The sequence below is a fragment of the Oncorhynchus nerka genome, linkage group LG7, assembly GCF_034236695.1.
Source record: "Oncorhynchus nerka isolate Pitt River linkage group LG7, Oner_Uvic_2.0, whole genome shotgun sequence".
NCBI lineage: Eukaryota > Metazoa > Chordata > Actinopteri > Salmoniformes > Salmonidae > Oncorhynchus > Oncorhynchus nerka.
Window position 1 is genome coordinate 65,902,136 of NC_088402.1, and position 22,425 is coordinate 65,924,560.

At 41.8% G+C, this 22,425-nt stretch overlaps 1 protein-coding gene across 4 annotated transcripts in view; it reads right to left on the reverse strand.

Annotated features, from left to right (window-relative positions):
* Positions 1-22,425, reverse strand: part of ube4b (ubiquitination factor E4B, UFD2 homolog (S. cerevisiae)) — a 42,471-nt gene that overhangs the window by 15,034 nt on the left and 5,012 nt on the right. Inside the window, exons 3-16 of one of the 4 annotated variants that reach the window (XM_029664573.2) lie at positions 21,961-22,096; positions 20,276-20,363; positions 16,323-16,470; positions 15,800-16,025; positions 14,153-14,611; positions 11,931-12,041; positions 10,318-10,459; positions 8,376-8,476; positions 6,158-6,272; positions 5,821-5,904; positions 5,281-5,337; positions 4,360-4,476; positions 441-539; positions 229-342 (exon numbers count right to left, since the gene is read on the reverse strand). In XM_029664573.2, coding sequence (XP_029520433.2) covers positions 229-342; positions 441-539; positions 4,360-4,476; positions 5,281-5,337; positions 5,821-5,904; positions 6,158-6,272; positions 8,376-8,476; positions 10,318-10,459; positions 11,931-12,041; positions 14,153-14,611; positions 15,800-16,025; positions 16,323-16,470; positions 20,276-20,363; positions 21,961-22,096 — 1,997 coding nt within the window. Of the gene's footprint in view, positions 1-228; positions 343-440; positions 540-4,359; positions 4,477-5,280; positions 5,338-5,820; positions 5,905-6,157; positions 6,273-8,375; positions 8,477-10,317; positions 10,460-11,930; positions 12,042-14,152; positions 14,612-15,799; positions 16,026-16,322; positions 16,471-20,275; positions 20,367-21,960; positions 22,097-22,425 lie in introns of all 4 variants that reach the window. The other 3 variants (XM_029664572.2, XM_029664576.2, XM_029664575.2) reach the window with 3 other exon arrangements.

Sequence of the window (22,425 nt, forward strand, 5' to 3'; positions counted from 1 at the left end):
AAAGCTCAATTTATTTTTTTGTTATTTAAGGAGTGGGGCAGTCCCACTTTTCCAGATAGTCTTTCACTGTTCTAACAAGAAAGGTAGGGAGAGGGGAGATTGTGTGCTAGATTAGCATTGGGTCTATTCAGACTTGGGGGCCGGACATTCTAGCTTGAAATGGTTGCATTAGAAACCCTCAATTCAGACATTTCCTAGATTAATGAATATAGGATAAGATCACTTTACCTGCATCTGGGCTTTCTTCACATTGCGGTTGACCAGAGCTGCCATGTAGTTGAGAGCTACCTCTCTTGTCTCTCCATTCAGTAAGATGTTGTGGAGGATTTTAAACATTTCACCCTGACAAAAGAATACAAAAAAATAATTGTCATGCCAAATTGAGGGAAGTATACTTGGGCAAATGACAAGCCATGATAGACCCAGTGGGGAGGACTTACCCGGGCTGACTCCAGGTAGTGCTGCAGGGATTGACTGACCACACGAGTGTTCTCTGTGGTGATCGCAGGGCCTGAGAAGTACTTGTCACCAACTTTGGACTGAGGGGGAAAGACCAAACAAATGAAGTAATTTCTTTGCTGGTTAAAGTAATCTAATGCCAACATAATTCTGGATGCAATGTGATATAGACTTGTCAATGCTAAGCACTGAAGTCATATTTTAGTTCTGTGAGCTTTTGTTGTATCATTTTGTAAGGTAAACTACAGCAATACACTAGGTGACACCAGAAAACCATTTTAACATTCAGCAAAATTTGCAAAATCAAAAAATTCCCAGGGACAAGCTATGCTGCTGGGCTATATTCCTCTTGCTTTTCAGCCCGTAAGGGCACATTGCATTGATTCACACAAGTTATATTACTCACCACCAAGGTGGTTTGTTCTAGGTAGAGATCTAGGATCAGCTTCCCCTCCCACAATCTAACCTTAAAGTCCATACATTTTGGGAGTTAACATATATTGATATACAGCGCATTTGGAAAGTATTCAGAGCCCTTGACTTATTCCACATTATGTTACGTTAAATGAATTGTTTTCCTCAATCTACACAAAATACTCCATAATGACAAAGCAAAAACAGGTTTTTAGAAATCTTAGCAAATTCATTAAAACAGAAATACCCTATTTACATAAGTATTCAGACCCTTTGCTATGAAACTCGAAATTCAGCTCAGGTGCATCTTGTTTCCATTGATCATCCTTGAGATGTTTCTACAACTTGATTGGAGTCCACCTGTGGTAAATTCAACTGATTGGATATGATTTGGAAAGGCACACTGCTGTCTATATAAGGTCCCATAGCTGACAGTGCTTGTCAGACCAAAAACCAAGCCATGAGATTGAAGGAATTGTCTGTAGAGCTCAGAGACTGGATTGAGTCAAGGCACAGATTTGGGGAATGATACCTAAACATTTCAGCATTGAAGGTCCCCAAGAACACAGTGGCCTCCATCATTCTTAAATGGAAGAAGTTTGGAACCACCAAGACCCTTCCTAGAGCAGGCCGCCCGGCCATACTTAGCAATCGGGGGAGAATGGCCTTGGACAGGGAGGTGACCAAGAACCTGATGGTCACTCTGACAGAGCTCTATAGTTCCTCTGTGGAGATGGGAGAACCTTGCAGAAGGGCAACCATATCTGCAGCACACCACCAATCAGGCCTTTATGGTAGAGTTTCCAGACAGAAGACACTCCTCAGTAAAAGGCACATGAAAGACCCCTTGGAGTTTCCTTCAGGTGCCATTTGGCACTCTCAGACCATGAGAAACAAGATTCTCTGGTCTGATGAAACCAAGATTGAACACTTTGGCCTGAATGCCAAGCATCACATCTGGAGGACACCTGGCACCATCCCTACGGTGACGCAATGGTGGTGGCAGCATCTTGTGGGGATGTTTTTCAGCAGCAGGGAATGGGAGACAAGTCAGGTTTGAGGGAAAAATGAACAGAGCAAAGTACAGAGAGGTCCTTGATGAAAACCTGTTCTAGAGCACTCAGGAACTCAGACTGGGAACGAAGGATCACCTTCCAACCGGACAACGACCCTAAGCACACAGCCAAGACAATGCAGCAGTGTCTTCGGGGCAAGTCTCCGAACGTCCTTGAGTAACCCAGCCAGAGCCCGGACTTGAACACGATCGAATATCTCTGGAGAGACCTGAAAACAGCTGTGCAGCACCGCTCCCCATCCAACCTGACAGAGCTTAAGAGGATCTGCAAAAAGGAATGGGAGAAACTGCCCAAATGCAGGTGTGCCAAGCCTGTAGTGTCATACCCAAGAAGACTCAATGCTGTAATTTCTGCCTAAGGTGCTTCAACAAAGTACTGATTAAAGGTTCTGATTACTTACGTAAATGTGCAAACATGTCAAAAAAAACAGTTTTTTTTTTGTCATTATGTGGTATTGTATGTAGAAAAAAACAAATGAATCTGTTTTAGGATAAGGCTCTAACATACTAAAACGTGGAAAAAGTCAAGGGGTCTGAATACTTTCCAAACGCACTGTATAGACACTGATTCTTAAAAAATATATAACTAAGAAATGCGTCATGAACTGCAATGTCGTACCCTATCAGACCCTCAAAAAAAAGCTTGTTTTCCCTTTTTCGATCTCGTCTCATCGCTGCAACTCCCCAATGGGCTCAGGAAAGGCAACGGTGGAGTCCTGCGTCCTCCGAAACATGACCCACCTAACCTCATTCCTTAATACCCATCAGCTTAACCCGGACACCAGCCGCACCAATGTGTCGGAGGAAACACCGTTCAACTGGCGACCGGAGTCAGCCTGCAGACACACGGCCCACCACAAGGAGTTGCTTGGGCGCGTTGAGCCAAGTAAAGCCTCCCCCAGTCAAACCCTACCCATACGACGCTGGGCCAATTGTGCGCCGTCCTACGTGACTCCCAGCCACAGCCGGTTACGGAACAGCCCGGGAATGAACCCAGGTCTGTAGTAACGCCTCTGGCACTGCGATGTAGTGCCTTAGACCGCTGCACACTCGGGAGGCCCAAACAAGCTTATTTTAATCCATTGTTTGTACACAAACACTGTATAGCTTCAAACTCATTTTGATCTCATGGATGGTTAGTTCTTGCATCCATAGCTCTGTATGAATTTGAGAGTAGTACATTCTCCAGAACCATCAAGTGAATGGCGCCGGTTGGAATGGAGGCTGTTTTACAGGCTCCCGATTGGGCTATGTTGTGTATTTTTTTTGAACTGATCTAAACTTTTATAGTCAAAGGTTAATGAAATACAAATGGTATAGAGGGAAATGATCCTATAATATCTACAGCCTAAAATGTCTTACCTAGGAATATTGAAGACTCATGTTAAAAAGAACCACCAGCTTTCATATGTTCTCATGTTCTGAGCAAGGAACTGAAACGTTAGCTTTCTTACATAGCACATATTGCACTTTTAAGTTCTTCTCCAACACTTTGCTTTTGCATTATTTAAACCAAATTCAACATGTTTCATTATCTACTCGAGGCTAAATTGATTTTATTGACGTAATATATTAAGTTAAAATAAGTGTTAATTCAGTTTTGTTGCAATTGTCATCATTACAAATACATTTTATTTTAAATCGGCCGATTAAATCGGTATAGGCTTTTTTGGTCCTCCAATAATCGGTATCGGCTTTTTTGGTCCTCCAATAATCGGTATCGGCTTTTTTGGTCCTCCAATAATCGGTATCGGCGTTGAAAAATCATTATCGGTCGACCTCTAGTCCAAACACACCAAGACAGTCGTGAAGAGGGCACGACAAAGCCTATTCCCCCTCAGGAGACTAAAAAGATTTGGCATAGGTCCCCAGATCCTCAAAAAGTTCTACAGCTGCACCATTGAGAGCATCTTGACTGGCTGCATCATCGCTTGGTATGGCAACTGCTCGGCGTACGACCGCAAGGTGCTACAGAGGAGAGTACGTACGGCCTAGACCAAGCGATAGTATACCAGGTATACCAGGCAGTGTCAGCAGAAGGCCCTAAAAAAAATTGTCAGACTCCAGCCATCCAAGTCATAGACTGTTCTCTCTGCTACCGCACGGCAAGATGTACCAGAGCACCAAGTCTGGGAACAAAAGGCACCTAAACAGCTTCTGCACCCATAAATTCTGAACAGTTACTCTAATGGCTACCCCGGAAAATTCACATTTACCCCCTTTATTAATTATTTATTAATCTTAAACTGTTTTGCAGTGACTCCCTTGCAAACTCACTAGACTCTACCAACACACACTACACTGATACTCCCCCCCTCACACTGTTTGAATTCCTGATTGCATTAGTATGGAAAATGCTAAACTGACCCAGCATCAGTGTCCAGGGGTTTCACCCTATTCCTATTACTCACGTCATCCTCTGCAAAGACCGACAGGCTGAAGAATGCTCCCAGGAAGGAGAGTCTCTGGACTTCTCGGCCAGTCCCCGGGCTCAGAGACTTAGGACACCACAGGGGCAAAGACGTCATCTGGACACACACACACACACACTATAGTTTAGACAGGCACATACATGAGGTGAGCCTTAAATTACTAAGCCATACCTGCTTAAAGAAGTCACCAGTACCACTGGGACCTGGTGAAAAGTAGTGCACTTTAAAGGGCATTGTGTCCAATTAGGAAGCATCCTTGTTATCTTCCCATTCCTCGAAAATGTGAGCTAGACAAACCTGTCATAAATAAAATAACCAAGCCAAATTCTTCCCTGCTTCTGTAAAGTGGGCCGGCTGAGTCTAGAGCAGAACGCTTCACATAAGACAGTGGATGTGTCCCAAATGGTACCCTGTTCAGTGCACTACTTTTGACCGAAGCCCTATGGGACCTAGTCCAAAATGGTACACAATATAGGGAATAGGGTGCCTTTTGAGACTTATCTAGTGCTAGAAAAATAACTACTTCTTTCTATGGTGCCAATGGAAACAATGTTTTTCATCTACTGTCTGTAGTTGGTCTAATCAGGGGAAAGGCTTTTGAAAGTGTTTTGATGTATTTGTATTTATTATGGGTCCCCATTAGCTGCTGCCAAGGCAACAGCTACTCTTCCTGAGGTAACAACATTAAGGCAGTTATAAGTGTTTTAACATTACAATACATTCACAACAGATTTCACAACATATTAAGTGTGCTCAAGTAAACAGTGGTATCGGTTTAAAAGGAGAAGAACAAATCAACACCTTGGACTACAAGGTGCACTGGAGGGGATTGTTCACAACCTCAGTAATAGAGCAGGAAAGACACAGGAAAGATGGCTCCATCTCTTCCAGCACACTCACCAAATTGCACATGGGGTGAGTCTTCACAAACTTGATTTCACATAGCTCAGCTAATGCCTGTAGAAAACAAAACACGCCGTAAGTGAACGTTAAATGAACAGCCATCAGAAATAGCCTAATAACATTGACCATTGACTGTGAAATGACCATAGGCTTCGGTCCCCTGGTGTATAAGAAAACAAACACCCAAAGTCATCTTATGACAGGCGTGACAAGACAAGTTAAAAATGTCCAATCATGTTACCCAGCCTTTAGTTGGAGTAGCTGTAGCCATAGAAAAATATAATTCCTAGAACAGTTAAAGCCCCTCAGACCAAAGCAAATTTGTCTGGAACACGCTTAGACATGCTCAGTCACTGGCTGCGAGGCAGCATCTAAAAGACCACATTAAGACTACGTCCCGAATGGCACCCTACTCCCTAGAAATTGCCCTAGGGATCCTGGTCAAAAGTAGTGCACTACGTAGGGAATTAGGTGCCATTTGGGACACAACCTAAGCCTGCACCGCAAGCACACATTACTTCTCTGTTGCCACCTTACCATCAGGGGGAATTTGAAGTTGTCACTGTCGAAGGAACATTCTTTCACAGCCAGACCAAGCCCTTGAAGGATTGGAACAAAGATCTGAAATACAGCCAACAAGTGAGCAATTTTGAGGATGGCGTTAGTCGATACAGCTGAAACTTGACATGGTGAAATGTAGAGGACAACTTACTACAATAACTTTTGTTCCCATTTCATATGGAGGTTATTTTTAACTGTTTGAGCAAATTTTCTAATGTTTTAGAATTGACCATTTCATTGTCAGACTAATAAAACCATTAGTGTATTTCTGTTTCTGTCTGTGAGTCAGTCTGCCTGTCTGGGTCTACCCCACCTGTCTGAAGACCTCATCCTCCTGGTAGGTAATGCGGGCCAGCTCCTGGATAAAGCCATACGGCAGGTTACGGCACAGCATGTAGGGTACCAGCAGGGACTGCTGCAGAGTACTCCTGAGTGGAGGAGCGGGGAGGAGGATGGCTTTTACTCACAACACAGAATATATCTGGACTGTGTCACCTGGCTATTCTATTTTGAAAGCAAATTGTGTATTTTGAGGGAACACACTTGTATTTTGGCAATATTATTGCATTCTGCAGTGGTAGAGGATGCATACTAACAGGTACAGAGAACAGTGAGAGGAAACGTCAAGAGTGCATACAGGAATGCATTCGGAAAGTATTCAGGCCCCTCAACTTTTTCCACGTTGTTACGTGACAGCTTTATTCAAAAATTGATTAAATTGTAGTCCCCTCTCAATTTACACACAATACGCATAAAAAAATTGATTTTACATCCAGACTCTTCACTCAGTACTTTTCTGAACCACCTTTGGCAGCGATTACAGCCTCCAGCCATCTTGGGTATGACGCCACAAGCTTGGCACACATGTATTTGTGGTGTTTCTCATCTTCTTCTCTGCAGATCCTCTCAAACTCTGGCAGGTTGGTTGGGGAGCGTCGCTGCACAGCTATTTTCAGGTCTCTCCAGAGATGATTGATGGGGTTCAAGTCCAGGCTCTGGCTGGGCCACTCAAGGATATTGAGACTTGTCCCGAAGCCACTCCTGCATTGACTTGGCTGTGTGCTTAGGGTCGTTGTCCTGTTGGATGGTGAACCTTCGCCCCATTCCTGAAGTCCTGAGCAGGTTTCCATCAAGGATCTCTGTACTTTGCTCCGTTCATCTTTCCCTCGATCCTGACTAGTCTCCCATTCCCTGCCACTGAAAAACATGCCCATAACATGATGCTGCCACCACCATGCTTCACCATAGGGATGGTGGCAGGTTTTCTCCACATGTGACGTTTGGCATTCAGGCCAAAGAGCTCCAACTTGAATCTTGTTTCTCATGGTCAGTCCTTTAGATGCCTTTTGGCGAACTCCAAGTGGGCTGTCATGTGCCTTTTACTGAGGAGTGTCTTCGGTCTGGAAACTCTACCATAAAGGCCTGATTGATGTAGTGCTGCAGATATGGTTGCCCTTCTGCAAGGTTCTCCCATCTCCACAGAGGAACTCTGGAGCTCTGTCAGAGTGACCATCGAGTTTGGCCAGAGGGCCAGCTCTAGGAAGAGTCTTGGTGATTCCAAACTTATTCCATTTAAGAAAGATGGAGGCCACTGTGTTCTTGGGGGCCTTCAATGCTGCAGAAATGTTTTGGTACCCTTCCCCAGAGCTGTGCCTCGACACAATCCTGTCTCGGAGCTCTACGGACAACTACATTATTTTTGCAAAATCATACAAAAATAAATAATGTCTTAAAATCAGTTTTCATTACGTCATTATAAGGTCTTGTTTGTAGATTGATCAAATATATATCTTATTTTTATCAATTTTAGAATAAGGCTGTAACATAAAATGTGGAAAAAAGGCAAGGGGTCTGAATAATTTCCGAAAACACTAATGGTGTACCAGATGCTAGAGTGTGGGTAGCAAAGGTGTGAATGATTGGGAAAAATAAAGTGGACATGAACTTCAGGAGAAATAGATGAGTTGCTATGGTGATAGGGTTGCTATGGTAATAGATTAGTAGCTCCTGCTAGGGGTGCCGAGAACGCAAAAAAAAAGAACAAAAACACGTACACCAGTCTTTCCCCTAGTTTAAAGCAAGGTGAAAGCAAGATTCAGGCTTTCTGGCATCACAATTGTCAATTGACATGTTCATTAAGGGTGAATATTTGGGCTTAAAAAATAAATAAAAATAACTGCACTTAATTGTTATGAATTTAAATAATAAATACTAAAAATGTAGGCATGGGGCAACAGCGCTAAACATCTAGACCAGGGGCACTAAACTCTTACCCAACAAGGTCTGGTGCCTGCTGGTTCTGTTCTACCTGAATTAATTGCACACACCTGGTGTCCCAGGTCTAAAATCAGTCCCCGATTAGAGGGGAACAATGAAAAAAAAAAAGTAGTGGAACTGGATTCAACGTCTAGAGTTGAGTTTAAGGGATCTAGACACTCCTATCCAATGGTAGGGAAACACTGATGTACACAGAATAATACTGTATTAGGACCACAGTATTGTGAGAGGCGACAGGAAGATGTCAGGCAGACCTGGGCTGCGTGAGGGCACCCTGAAGGACAAGAACGGCGTGGGAAATACACTGTGAGCGTATGTTGCTGAGGAGCTGGCTGACACTGGGGTGGCTGCAAATCTGAGAAGACAGAGGGAGAAGAACAAGTTAAGCGTGGTGACTAGAGCTGCAAAGGGAGGGTATATTACTGGAAACATTCAAAGTTTACTAGTAAACTACCAGAATTTTGGTATTTTTACAGGAGTTTATGTAATCTATGAAAATACATCTAGTGGCCCTTTTGGGACCTTATGATTACCACAGGTGTCTAATTATCTCCGGCCTTATCACATGTAAAATAATTAAATAAGACCATTTTAAAACAGAAAATAAAATGAAACTTGTAAACCATATAAACCATCAACTTAGTGAATAACATTGGTGTTTAATGTGAGAGTTTTTCTCCACATTTATTTTACTATGTCAATATATATTTGTTGTCAATGTCTTGGCATCAAGCTGTTTGGGCATTTATTTTACCTTTATTTAACCAGGCAAGTCAGTTAAGAACCAATTCTTATTTTCAATGACGGCCTGGGAACAGTGGGTTAACTGCCTGTTCAGGGGCAGAACGACAGATTTGTACCTTGTCAGCTCGGGGGTTTGAACTTGCAACCTTCCGGTTACTAGTCCAACGCTCTAACCACTAGGCTACCCTGCCGCCCCTGTTTGGGCATACCTACTCATTCCAGGGTGTTATTTTTTTTAATTTTCTACATTGTAGAATAATAGTGAAGACATCAAAACAACACATATGGAATCATGTAGTAACCAAAAGAAGTGTCAAAATATATATTTTTTTATTAAATTCTTGAAAGTAAACACCCTTTGCATTGCCAGTTTTGCACAAGATGCCAAGATTCTCAACCCGCTTCATGAGGTAGTCACCAGGAATGCATTTCAATTAACAGGTGTGCCTTGTTTAAAGTTAAATTAATGTAAATATATGCCACAAATTAACAGCCATGAAAGTGAGAAATTGCAGTGGAAACACATTTAAGCACAAAGTGATATAATAACCATCATATTGAAATAAACTTGGAATCACATAATGATATGGTGTGTGTGGTACTCCCACTATGACTCAGTGAAATATGCAGTTTATTAGGCTACAGATGAAAATATGAACTTCACAGGTTGATGAAAGTGCACTGTGATGAGCTTGATGCACCTTTTCAATAAATATTGAGAGTCTTATTCTGGTGACATGATGAACAATGCTTGACAGCCGTTTGACAAGAAAACTATTTTTGCTCTTAACCATAATAATCTCATCAAGTAAACTAGCCTACCCGCACTGTATCTGTGAGCGGTTAGCTAGAGCACACGTGCCAAGACCAGAGTAGGCACATTTGGTATTTTAGGCAAAAGTTTGTTACAAAAATATCGGAGTTGAAAATGTGATAGAACACATGGAACTTCAGATTTGTATTCGGTATGTGAAAACTTAAGCGACAAAACGTACATTTCATGTGCACTGCGCCATCACAGATATTTATCCACAAATAATCAGTTTGGTGAAAAAAACATTATCTTTACTCAGATTTTTGAATATTCTAATGAAAATCTGTCTCCAATTGGATGGAGACTTAGCTATTGTGAGCGGTATTTTGGTCGGGCTTTTTGAATTCAATAAGGTGTTTTGTTCAAGTTTGTCTACTATAAATAACAAAAATGTGATTACAAAAAATAAAGTGTTGCGAACAGCAAATTTGACTTTGCCTCCTCCCAGAGCATTTGTTACAACCAGAGGCCACACTAAGCATAGCTGAAAGGTAAGTATTGTTTGGGGACACTGTGTTACAATGGTGTTTCTGAATTAAGTTTTAGCTGCCCTTTTAAAGGATAAAGATTCCAAATGAGTAGATACGGGTCAAACCTCCGGTGGGCCGCCATGTTTCTTAACAGCGTTTCCAGTTTACCTTGGGCGCCTTCTTTTCCTCCATGCCCACACTGTCAAAGCGCTCGATGAGGTAGTTGAGCATCTCTGTCTCCTTGCACGCTTCAATGGTGAACCGGTCGCCGCAGGATTCCCAGGCCATTCCCCCTCCGGACACACCGAGACTACACAGAGAGATGGATGGGGGGAAAAAATGGGAGAGAAAGTCAAAATGTAACAGGACGACAGGAGAGCAGAACCAGGGCGCCTTAAGAAAGAAGCCCTGTGGACAAATGTGGTAAATAAGCGACCATTTCAGTTCCCCTGAAATAAATTGTAAAACGTTAGCGAGAGTATAGCAAGGCAGCGTTTCGGCATTGACAAACAATTCTTGAGTCTGAACTCTAAATAAACACTCTCAGATTTTACAAAATTCTTCCAATAATCTCACTCAATAGCAGTTTGAAGCGGGGCCGTGTTCATTAGGGCAGGCAAACCTTTTTGCCACATTTTGCCACGGAAAAAAATAGTTTGTTTCTTATTGGACAACTCCAGCTAGTGCCTTGCTCCCGCTCTCTTAGTTTATCACATTTTTGCAATTGATGCCTGATGAACACAACCCAGGTAACGGATTCTCCAGAGATCCCACCCAAGGGTTCACTGGGGTCTAAGTTAATGCATTGTTAGTGGTCTGTTTTTGAAGACAGACCAGTGGGTAACCAGTGAGCAGATTCACAACCTCAGTCCGCAGGAATATTGTGGATAAGTATTCTGCCCAAAGCTACTCAACAAAGATTTTTAGTGGAGACTGAAAGTGCAAGTTTTCAACCAATCTAACAGATTGTTTATCCGGGCTGCAGCAAGCAGCATTTGCAGCAACAGAAACCATCTGAAGACACAATTAAACCAGTTGTCGTCTTTGGATTTTACCTGAAGATTGTTTGCAGAAAAGTGAAACAGTGCCTTCAACACGCACTTGCAAGGGTTATTTACCTGGTGTCGACAGTCTAAACTCCTTCACTTTGGGTCCTTTCCTCATATTACAAATTTAGCTAGCGAAATTGGACATCTTAGCTTCCGTACATGACATGCCTAATTCACTGGGAAACTACAATCCTGGCCCAAACTCATGCTGCTGGATCATAGTGCTTGAGAACCAGATATCATTCTCCTACTGCAGTGGTAGCATAGTCATAATGAATTCTCAATATTTTTGCAAGCAAATATTTATTTTCGATTTACAGAACTGCAACTCAGACTTCTAGCAGTACCACAAGGATAAGCACCCTGCCTCGATCTGTACTGAAATTTACTTCTGAGGTTGAGCATCAACTACAACAGTTGAGGTCATAAAGCTGCCAGAGTCTACAGCAGGGTGGTTTGAGTAAAATAATAATAATTAGTGAGTTTGACACCCATGGTCTACAGGCTCTACGTTTCTCAGCCTGTTCCTGCAAGAGCAGAAACACTGTCTGCGTCCCAAATGGCACTATATTCCGTTTATAGTGCACTACTTTTGATGGTCAAAATTTGAGCACTACGTAAGGAATAGGGGGCAATGGTGAAATGCAGACTCTGCTGTTAGTGGCTAGGCTCGACACACTGCTGAAGCATGCCGGTGAGTCTACGGAACACACGCCGTGCAGCGGTGTATACCTGGACCCAAACTGGACCTGCGTAAAATCTTCCTCCTGCTCATCCTCAGGCTCTTCTTCACTGCTGTCCTGAGACATATCAGAGAGGGCGAAGAACAGGAGGGATAGGGGGCTGGCGTAGAGAGGGAGGAAACGAGGAACAAGGGATAAAGGAGGAGGATGGGGAGACAGATGGAAAAATAGAGACACATGGGTCATAGATAGGAGAGGATGGGATAGGGAAAGAAGATGTAACACTGAGGAAAAGATGCAGGAAGGGAGTGATGTGACTAGTTCACCTTCCCTCGGACTTCAGCTGAACCCTGGTTGTGATTCACTGTGGAATAAAACACCAGACTACTCTCCTAGTGCTGACCTTGTCACATGTCCATTAATACATTTTATCTGAAGATACACCATGAACACACAGGCTCCTACAGACAACATTGTCAGAGTACCACATCTATGAAATTCACACAAAAAACATGCAGGACAAGCAATGCATTGGCAAGCAAAAGGTCTTTCTCCTCATTTCTCAATTATATACACACACACACTACCAATCAAAACTTGACACCTACTCATTCAAGGGTTTCTCTTTATTTTTTTTTTTACTATTTTCAACATTGTGAAATAACACATATGGAAGCATGTAGAAACCAAAAAAGTGTAAAACAAATCTAAATATATTTTATGACATTTTTCAAAGTAGCCACCCTTTGCCTTGATGACAGCTTTGCACACGTTAAAAAAATACTCTCAACCAGCTTCATGAGTTCCCATATATGCTGAGCACTTCTTGGCTGCTTTTCCTTCACTCTGCGGTCCAACTCATCCCAAACCATCTCAATTGGATTGAGGTCAGGTGATTGTGGAGGCCAGGTCATCTGATACAGCACTCCATCACTCTCTTTCTTGGTCAAACACCCCTTACATAGCATGGAGGTGTGTTGGATCATTGTCCTGTTGAAAAACAAATTATCGTCCCACTAAGTCGAAACCAGATGGGATGGTGTATCACTGCAGAATGGCGAGATAGCTATGCTGGTTAAGTGTGCCTTGAATTGTAAATAAATCACAGACAGTGTCACCAGCAAAGCAACCCCACGCCATCACACCTCTATGCTTCATGGTGCGAACCACACATGCAGAGATTATCCGCTCACCTACTCTGCGTCTCACAAAGACACGGCAGTTGGAACCAAAAATCTCAAATTTGAACAGATTTACACCGGTCTAATGTCCATTGTTCGTGTTTCTTGGCTCAACCAAGTCTTTTCTTCTTATTGAGTCCTATAGTAGTGGTTTCTTTTCAACAATTCGACCATGAAGGCCTGATTCACACAGTCTCCTCTGAACAGTGGATGTTTAGATGTGGCTGTTTCTTCAACTCTGTTAAGCATTTGATTGAAATGCATTCCAGGTGACTACCTCATGAAGCTGTTTGAGAGAATGCCAAGAGTGTGCAAAGCTGTCATCAAGGCAAAGGGTGGCTCCTTTGAAGAATCTCAAATATAAAATATATTTTGATTTGTTTAACACTTTTTTGGTTACTTCATTATTCTACGTGTTATTTCATAGTTCTGATGTCTTCTCTATTATTGTACAATGTAGAAAATAGTAAAAAATAAAGAAAAACCTTGAATGAGTAGGTGTCCAAACCTGTATATTATTATAAGAATACATTTATTTATTTTAAAAGAGGATGACTGTAAATTGTGAAAATCATCAGGGCATTGGAGTTGGTTTGTGGTTAGGAATTATGTGCAAAACACCACCCATATACAGCATGTCCATAATAAGTCAAGCAATAGGCCTACATAAGTAGCCCATTATCATGTAGGCCAAATGTGCATAGGTTTTTATGGATCAAAAGGGGTTTAGATGGTGGGCGTGACAGGGGGCATGACGCAGGGCATGTCAATGAGCGCGGTCAGCCCATCAGCACTGCAAAAAAATGTAGGACACCGACTTGGCAGTATAGGGAGTTTTTTGAATTTATATGCACATTTCTTGCAATTCTACCAATTTCTCAATGGTGCGGAGCAAATTATTTTGTTTTAAAAGCTAATTTCCTGCAATTATATAACCTTTGCCATGCAGTGGAGAGAAAATCTTGCAGTTTTAAAGCAAATTTCCTGTGATTCTACACATTTTGCCATGGAACTGAGGCTGGAGGTAGGGTTAATGTTTTAGTAATTAGCTTGTTGCGCGTCACTCTGTCACACGTGGTGGAGGAGGTACCTAGACGGGATCCGGGTGGCGAGGGCAGCTCCTCGGGCAGCTGATCTGGGTGATGGGGGTACCAGAGGGAGGGGCATGGAGGTGGGCGGATGAGGACTAGTAGAGGGGAGGGGAACCAACTGGGGGCTAGTTGGTAGTGGCGGGGCCGGGGCCAGAATGATGGGCGGTACCGGGAGACCTTCAGTGATAGGGCCGCGTGAAAGCCCAGGGAGGCTAGCCAGTCTGGGGCTAGGGGGGGTGGAGATCCCCAAGGGAGAGGTGACAGAGTAGGGCCGGTAGCGCTGGGAGATAGGCAGAGGGGCGGAAGGGAGGTTGAGAGAGAGCCTAGGGGGGTAGGCCATGGAAGGGGGACTTGGGGCTACCATTGGATGCAGGGATGGGCTGGTGGGGGTGGGGAGAGGTGGAGAGATCATCCTGGCTGCATTCAAAGCCAGCGAGTGCGGACTACACCCGTACAGGCTGTGAACATTGCAAAACAAATGGGTTGACAAATGGGCTACATCTTCCTCTTTTACAATCTTATCAATAGTCAAGTAACTAGGTATATAAAACTGAATAAAAAAGACAATGATACCATGACAGTGCCAGTTAAAAAGAGACAACACTTCCCATTGACTAGGCCTAAATCACACAAAAAGGGAACAATTCCCTTTCTGTCAATTTCAATGTAGGAATTCCATTGGACACTACCTTGGATAGATGCCATTTTGGACACAACCCTACCGAACTCAGCAAAAAGAAAAGTAAACGTCCCTTTTTCAGGGCCCTGTCTTTCAAATATAACTCGTTAAAGATTTAAACACGGTTTCCCATGCTTGTTCAATGAACCATAAAAAATGTATAAACACGCACCTGTGGAACAGTCGTTAAGACACTAACAGCTTACAGAGGGTAGGCAATTAAGGTCACAGTTATGAAAACTTAGGACACTGAAGAGGCCTTTCTACTAACTCTGAAAATCACCAAAAGAAAGATACCCGGGGTCCCTGCTCATCTGCATGAACATGAATTCGTGAGACGCCTAAGACAGCGCTACATGGAGACAGGACTGACAGCTGATCGTCCTTGCCGTGGCAGACCATGTGTAACAACACCTGCACAGGATGGGTACATCCGAACAGGTACAGGATGGCAACAACAACTGCCCGAGTTACACCAGGAATGCACATCCAGTGCTCAGACTGTCCGCAATAGGCTGAGAGAGGTTGGACTGAGGGCTTGTAGGCCTGTTGACAAGTCGCGGTTTTGTCTCACCTGGGGTGATGGTCGGATTCGCGTTTATCTTCGAAGGAATGAGCGTTACACCGTAGCCAGTACTCCAGAGCAAGATCTGGTGCAGTCCATGAGGAGATGCACTGCGGTACTTAATGCAGCTGGTGGCCACACCAGATACTGACAGTTACTTTTAATTTTGACCCCTCCTTTGTTTAGGGACACATTATTCCATTTGTGTTAGTCACATGTATGTGGAACTTGTTCAGTTTTTGTCACAGTTGTTGAATCTTCTTATGTTCATACAAATATTTACACATGTTAAGTTTGCTGAAAATAAATGCAGTTGACAGTGAGAGGACATTTCTTTTTTTGCTGACTTTATGTGTACCCAGGACTGGGGGCTAGTCGTGGGGCCACTGGGGGGGTACTTGCCTGGACAAAGAGCTGGCCCCAAACGAGCCTGCACAGGGGGCCATGGGACTGCTGCCCTGGCTGGAGGGCTGGATCAGCGTCAGGTGGTGGTCAAGAGATTTGGCAGCAGCAATTGGCTCGGACGTGGCAGTCAGGCTGGCAAAGGGGTTCTGGACGTGCAACTGGGTAGACATCAGGAGCACCTCCATCAGGATCTGGCCAATCAGGTCTTTGAAGTCAGAGAAAACTGGGAGGAGAAAGAGAAATCCTATAAACATACTTCATTTGTGACTTGTAAACAAATTCTAAAATGGTATACATGACAGATTAAAAAAGACTGACTACACAAACTGATTTGTATTTAATAAAAATATTTTGTTCAAATTTCAATAGAAACTTTGGGTTAGAAGATTTAAAAAACAATTTCAGCTATTGCATTCAGATGAGGAAATCCTAAACCATAATCTAGGACTCTTTTGCAAAAAAGCTGTACAATTCAATAAGAACATAGCTACATATGAAATATCATGCATCTTTGCCATACCGTCTTTGAGGCTGCTCTGGTGGAACTCGGCGGCGAGCAAGGGGAGAAAAATTACGTCTCTGTCCTGCTCCTTCCAGGAAACGCGTAGGATCTTACAGATGAGCTGCAGAGCCTGCTCTTCAGAGACATCTGAGTTCTCAGCGGATTCCTGGGACAGATACACCAATAGTTAGAATTACAAACTAGAACGGTCATTGCCGTTCAAGAGACTGGTTACCAGGTGGCCATGTGTACCGATAGGTGGCAAAACATTTAAATAAAAATGTCCTTGGGTAAAAGCAGGGTGTTCAGGACTCAATGTCTGCTTTTATTGGAGGGTCCACCGCAAAAAATGCAGCCTTGACTCAAATTTTGAGAGAAAATGAATGCTAGAATTGCTGCTTTTATTTATTTTTTTAGTCATCCAACACTTTTCAGAGGACATATATATATATTTTTTTCTTTACAGCTTTTCTGCTACATAGACCACCCTCGTTTGGTTTCCACGTGCCAAATATTTTTTAATTGTGCTGTGATGTTTCACATTCTTCTTTAAACTTTCTAATCGTATTGTATCAACAGATTGTGTGCTAAAAAGTAAAACCTTTCCTACGAGTATTATTATATTAATTATTGACTGACTACTGCTTTCCAAAATCCCCCAACACTGCTATTTGTAAGGTTAATTTTAAGCGCATGTTGTGATTTTTTTAACCATTCCTGAACCTGTGACCAAAAAACAAGAGGCAATAGGGGCAATACCAGAATAAATGATCTATTGATTCTGTCTCTTCGTAGCTAAATCTACAGAGCTGAGATTGCTGTATTCCCCATATACAGTTGAAGTCGGAAATTTACATCCACTTAGGTTGGAGTCATTAAAACTCAGTGAATTATAAGTGAAATAATCGGTCTGTTGGAAAAATGACTTGCGTCATGCACAAATGTCCTAAATGACTATCCAAAACTATAGCAGATATTCCCCATATATTTCCGATAGCTACATGTGATCTCTTTCTATTCATAACGTTTTTTCCAGAAATGTTTTTTTATATTTATTAAATCAGTATATTTGAGTAACCATAACATTTGTTTTATTTATTCAATCTTTTCTGGGGGATAAAACTGAAATTGTAACCAGCTTTTATGGCTGGTTTAATAAAGGGCAATACTTCAAACACATTTTCATTTTTAATTAGTCAGAAATTAGAAGTCGTAATCTGTATGTAATAATCTACTGGAAAACCCCAAAATGGTTAAGAATAATTTATGTATGAGTGAAGCTTTTAGTAAGAGGTTTAAATATTTAATGTTGAATAGCCCCCCAAACTCATATTCATTCATATTCATTCTGGCTTAGCATTCCAAATTAAAATGAAATATTTTTTGCTCATATGAATTAAAAAATGAGTCGTCTGCAGTAGGCAGTGCCATTTGTAAGTAAGTAAACTGTGATAGCACCATAGTTAATCAATGTTATTTTCCCATAAATAAAGTATTTACCCCTCTATGGTTGCAGAATCTTATATATTTTTGCTAACCTCCTATTGAAATTGATTGTGGTAAGTTAACTTCTTCGGGCTAGGGGACAGTATTCGGAAGTTTGGATGGATGAGGTGCCCAAAGTATACTTTTGGGATATAAAGATGGACTTTATCGAACAAAAGGACCATTTGTTATGTAGCTGGGACCCTTGTGATTGCAACCCGATGAAGATCTTCAAAGGTAAGTGATTTATTTTATCGCCATTTCTGACATTCGTGAAACCTCTGCTTGGTTGGAAATGTATGTAATGCTTTTGTGTGCAGTGAGCTGTCCTCAGATAATTGCATGGTGTGCTTGCGCCGTAAAGCATTTTTGAAATCTGACAAAGCGGCTGGATTAACAAGAAGTTAAGCTTTTAAATTATGTATGACACTTGTATTTTCATGAATGTTTAATATTACGATTTTGGTCATTTGAATTTCGCACTCTGCAAATTCACCGGATGTTGTCGAGGTGAGATGCTAGCATCTCAATGATCCGTAAGTAGTTAATTTATATTTTTTGAGATGTGAATACCAAGTATGTCTACTTGTCACCATCCGCCCATTTTATTGGTAAACTACAAGGTACAATAAACATGTTTTTATATGATCAAATACGTAATATGGTACACTTGTCACATTTAGGTTTTAGTCCAGATGGGCTAGAACAATTATCAAGATCTTCAATGAGACTGTGCAGGGATCCAGATTGTGGACTTAAGGGGAGAGAAAAAAAAAGGAGTATCAGCATACATTTAACAATTTTGTTTTTCTCCCCTGGAATTCTAACACCTTGATGTTCTTGTTGAATCTAATTTTAATAGCTAGCACTTCAAATGGCCATAATAAATATGGGGACAATGGACAGCCTTGTTTTACTCTTAATAGCTCAATACTTTCTGACAAGTAACCATGGATTTGCCTCCTTACCACTGTCAGCAAATTACACTGCTGATTTTAGATCTGAATTAGTGAAAACAATAGGATACCCATATTAGCGACTTTATTTTACTATCCATTTTCTATTGGAAATGGATTGATTCTGTTGCAATGGCTATACAATAACTAAGAGCTAATAACTGCTGCTACCAGCTGCTCTTTATTGGTGCCAATTAGCCAAGCAACAACACCCCTTTCAAAGACACCTTTAGCTAGATGGTAGAATCCATAATACAAAAGTATTCGGGTGAGGGTTAGAGAGGAAACAGACTGTACCATGTAAGCAGACAGGGGTGTTTTCAGAGAGCTTTCAAAGACCATTGGCATAGACAAATGTATTGGTTCAGAGTATTTCAGTTCAATAGCCATGTGGAGATGGGCGGTGAAGGATTCTATAATGCAATCACTGAGGCAAACCTGGGCATACAGATAAAGAATCTTCAATGCCAGTCATCATTTAGGTTATTTTGTTCCGAAAAACTGCAGACATTTTATTTGTTTCTATTGTGCAATAGTAAAGAGATCTATTCTACATCATCCATGAAAGACCTTCCACTCATTACAAGGCAACAAATTAGCATGCCCTTACCAGAATTAGCATGCCCTTACCTATTTTGAATTTAGGGATTAGATCATTGCGAGAATTTAACAGAAATAAAAGTAATTAACCCAAAACCAAAGTTGTTTTATCAGCCAGGAGCGAGGTCTTTATATTAAAGTCGAAAATGGCTCTCTGACCATCCAAAATGACCTACTTATTATAACTGAAATGAAGATGTATTTTTCTTTGAGAGTTAGCCATTTATTTCCTTTTCTACATTGGCAGGAGTATCAAAAGGACATTTATTTTCACGTACACAATGAAACCGCTGAAGTATATGAACCCACTGCTCATTTGGTGAAAAATATTGATGTACAAAGTCTCCAACAATTCCATTGACATCCATTCATTTGGCAGATCCTTTTCTTGACAGGTCGTGTCTGAAATAGCACCCCATTCCCTATGCTGTATCGTGCACTACTTCGAAGTGCTGGTCCAAAGTAGTGCACTATATAGGGAATAGATTGCCTGGCTACCCAGACTCTTTGTTCCGGCCAAATGCCACTCCAGGCCCACAAACGTTTCTTCTCTGCAATGAGTGTGGATTTGACTCCATCCCCGAACCCTCTAGAATGTGAACACATTCAGACCATCTGATTTGTCCCAGAAACCAATGGGTTGGGCCAGAGCCATAACAAACGTGAATGAAGCACCGTATTCAAAGTACATAATTGGCTTTGATATGGATTGGTTAGACACGATCCAATCATTACTTTTCACCCACCACAAATTACTTTCAATGATGGCAGATTCAGACTGAAGTATGTAGAGAATGATAAGAGAAGTGGAATAATTCAGTTTGAGCCTTCAGGCATGGGAATAGATGGTGCCTTTTTAGACAGTCAAAGTGACTGATTAAAGTACAGGAAGTACAGTAAGGAAGGGGGTGGAATGGGAGCTCTGCTTACCTTTTCAGCCAGGTCCCTCTTCTCCCTGCGATCACTGTCCTCCACCTCCATGTTCTCTATCCCTGAGTCCACATCCACCTGGGACATGCTGCTGGGCCACACGCACAGAGACAGAGGGAGAGAGGAGCAACATAGATTGGGACAACCAATTTATCCCTCCACCAGATCACACAAACAGGCAATCAACTGTACTCCAACTCAAAAAGGACAAAACACACTGTTGCGATGAACAGTTAAAATCAGCTTGTGGTGGTCCTATCGCCTATGACGAGCGCACTGTGTTATTTTCTGTTCATTTCCGGACGATTCTACATGTTGAATCGCCACCATTCATTGACACCCAGCAGTTGATCTCTTACACTTACGTTGCTTATGTGGCCATCCACCACTTTTAACGGTTTGTCGGCACGGTTTTGTTCTTAAGAAGTGAAATTAGCATTCAAAGTAAATTCAGAACAGCTCAAATCCTTACGCCTCTGTTGTGCATTTAAGTGCTTTCATGTTTTGTGCTATTCCCCTTACCTTAAAGCTGCAATCTTTATCGGTGAACCTGACAAGTTTATTTGCGGTATTACAACGGCTCGGACGCCATTGCACATGCGATAGAACAGCAGAGTATTTTTTTTTATACAATGCTGGATGCTAATTTCCTCAAGACAAAAACAAAATGTGCCTGGGGTGGCCAGTGGCACTGTTTCACCTATCGCGGAGCTCAGCTTTAACACATATCTTTGTATAACACACTGCACACATTGTATCTAGCTTTAAACTTTCTAATTTGAGTTGGAATGAAGGGATGCATGTGACATCTATTAAAGCTTTGTGTAAGGAGTTCATAAGGGGTGAATGGATACACTAAGCATGAGATCAGACTGACCCCGGGCCATAACAATTGAACAGAGCTGAAATGTGATGCCTGTCATCCTAGCCTCTTCTCTTATGTTGAATTACACTTTGTTTAGTTTATTTGACCATTTTAAACACACTTCAAAAGACAACATAAATAAAATCATTGACGAACACACAAAAAAGTCAGAATACTTACAGCGGTGAAAGAAATTTGTACCCTTTAGGATTTTCTGCATTTCTACACAAGTTTGAGCTAAAATGTGATCAGATCCTCATCATCATCATCATCTAAGTCCTAATAATATATCAAAGTGAACCTGCTTAACAAATAACAAAAACAATTGTACTTATGAATTTCTTTATTGAGCAAATTGATCTTAAATTCAATGTATTGATTGGAAAAAGTATGTGAACCTCTTCATTAATGAGCTAAATTAAATGTATTAAACTAGTCAAACGTGTAGTATTTGGTCACATATTCCTAGCACAAAATCAATTTGAATCAATTTGCTCAATAAAGAAATTAAAAAGTTGTGTTATTTGTTTAATTAGGTTCACTTTATTATTAGGACTTTGATCACATTTTATGTCAAAAGTATGCAGAAATAGAGCAAATCCTAAAGGGTTCACAAACTTGCTTACCACCATTTCCAGTGTGGTCTTCTAAATTGACCTCTTACCCCTAAACACTCCTGTCCTGTAGATCTGAGAGAATTGGGGTAGATAAACATCATGGCAATAGCTTCATCTTGCCTTCGAATCTCCATATTGCTTACACCTCCTAGCCAAACCTCTCAAAACTGGGCTAAGGATCGGTTTTGAATCGAGTTGCTCACCTCTTTTCACAGGAGGCTGTGTCAATGTCCATGCTCTGGGATCGGGAAAGACTCTGGGACTGGGTTTCCAGGCTGTTGGAGGGAGAGCTGGAGAGGGAGCTCACTCCCTCGCTGCTCTGACTGCAGTACGTCACCCCTGGGACAGGTACGAAAGGAAGAAAACAAATAAGGTACACAGGAGGAGACAAAATGGCACCATATTCCCTATATAGTGTACTACCCTTGGCCCTGGTCAAAAGTAGTACACTACATAGGGAGTAGGGTGCATTTGGGACACAACTAAAGAGCTCAGTGTGTGAGGAATACAGTATATTTGACTCGACCCCCATGGCTTTTCTCTGCATATGTACAGTAGGTCCATTGGCAACAAGCACTTTTTGTCAGCTCACCAAGTTAGGCTACCAGAAATTAACTTGAACACAGCTGTGTGTGTGTGAATTGGAAAGCCTGTCTACTCAACAGCTA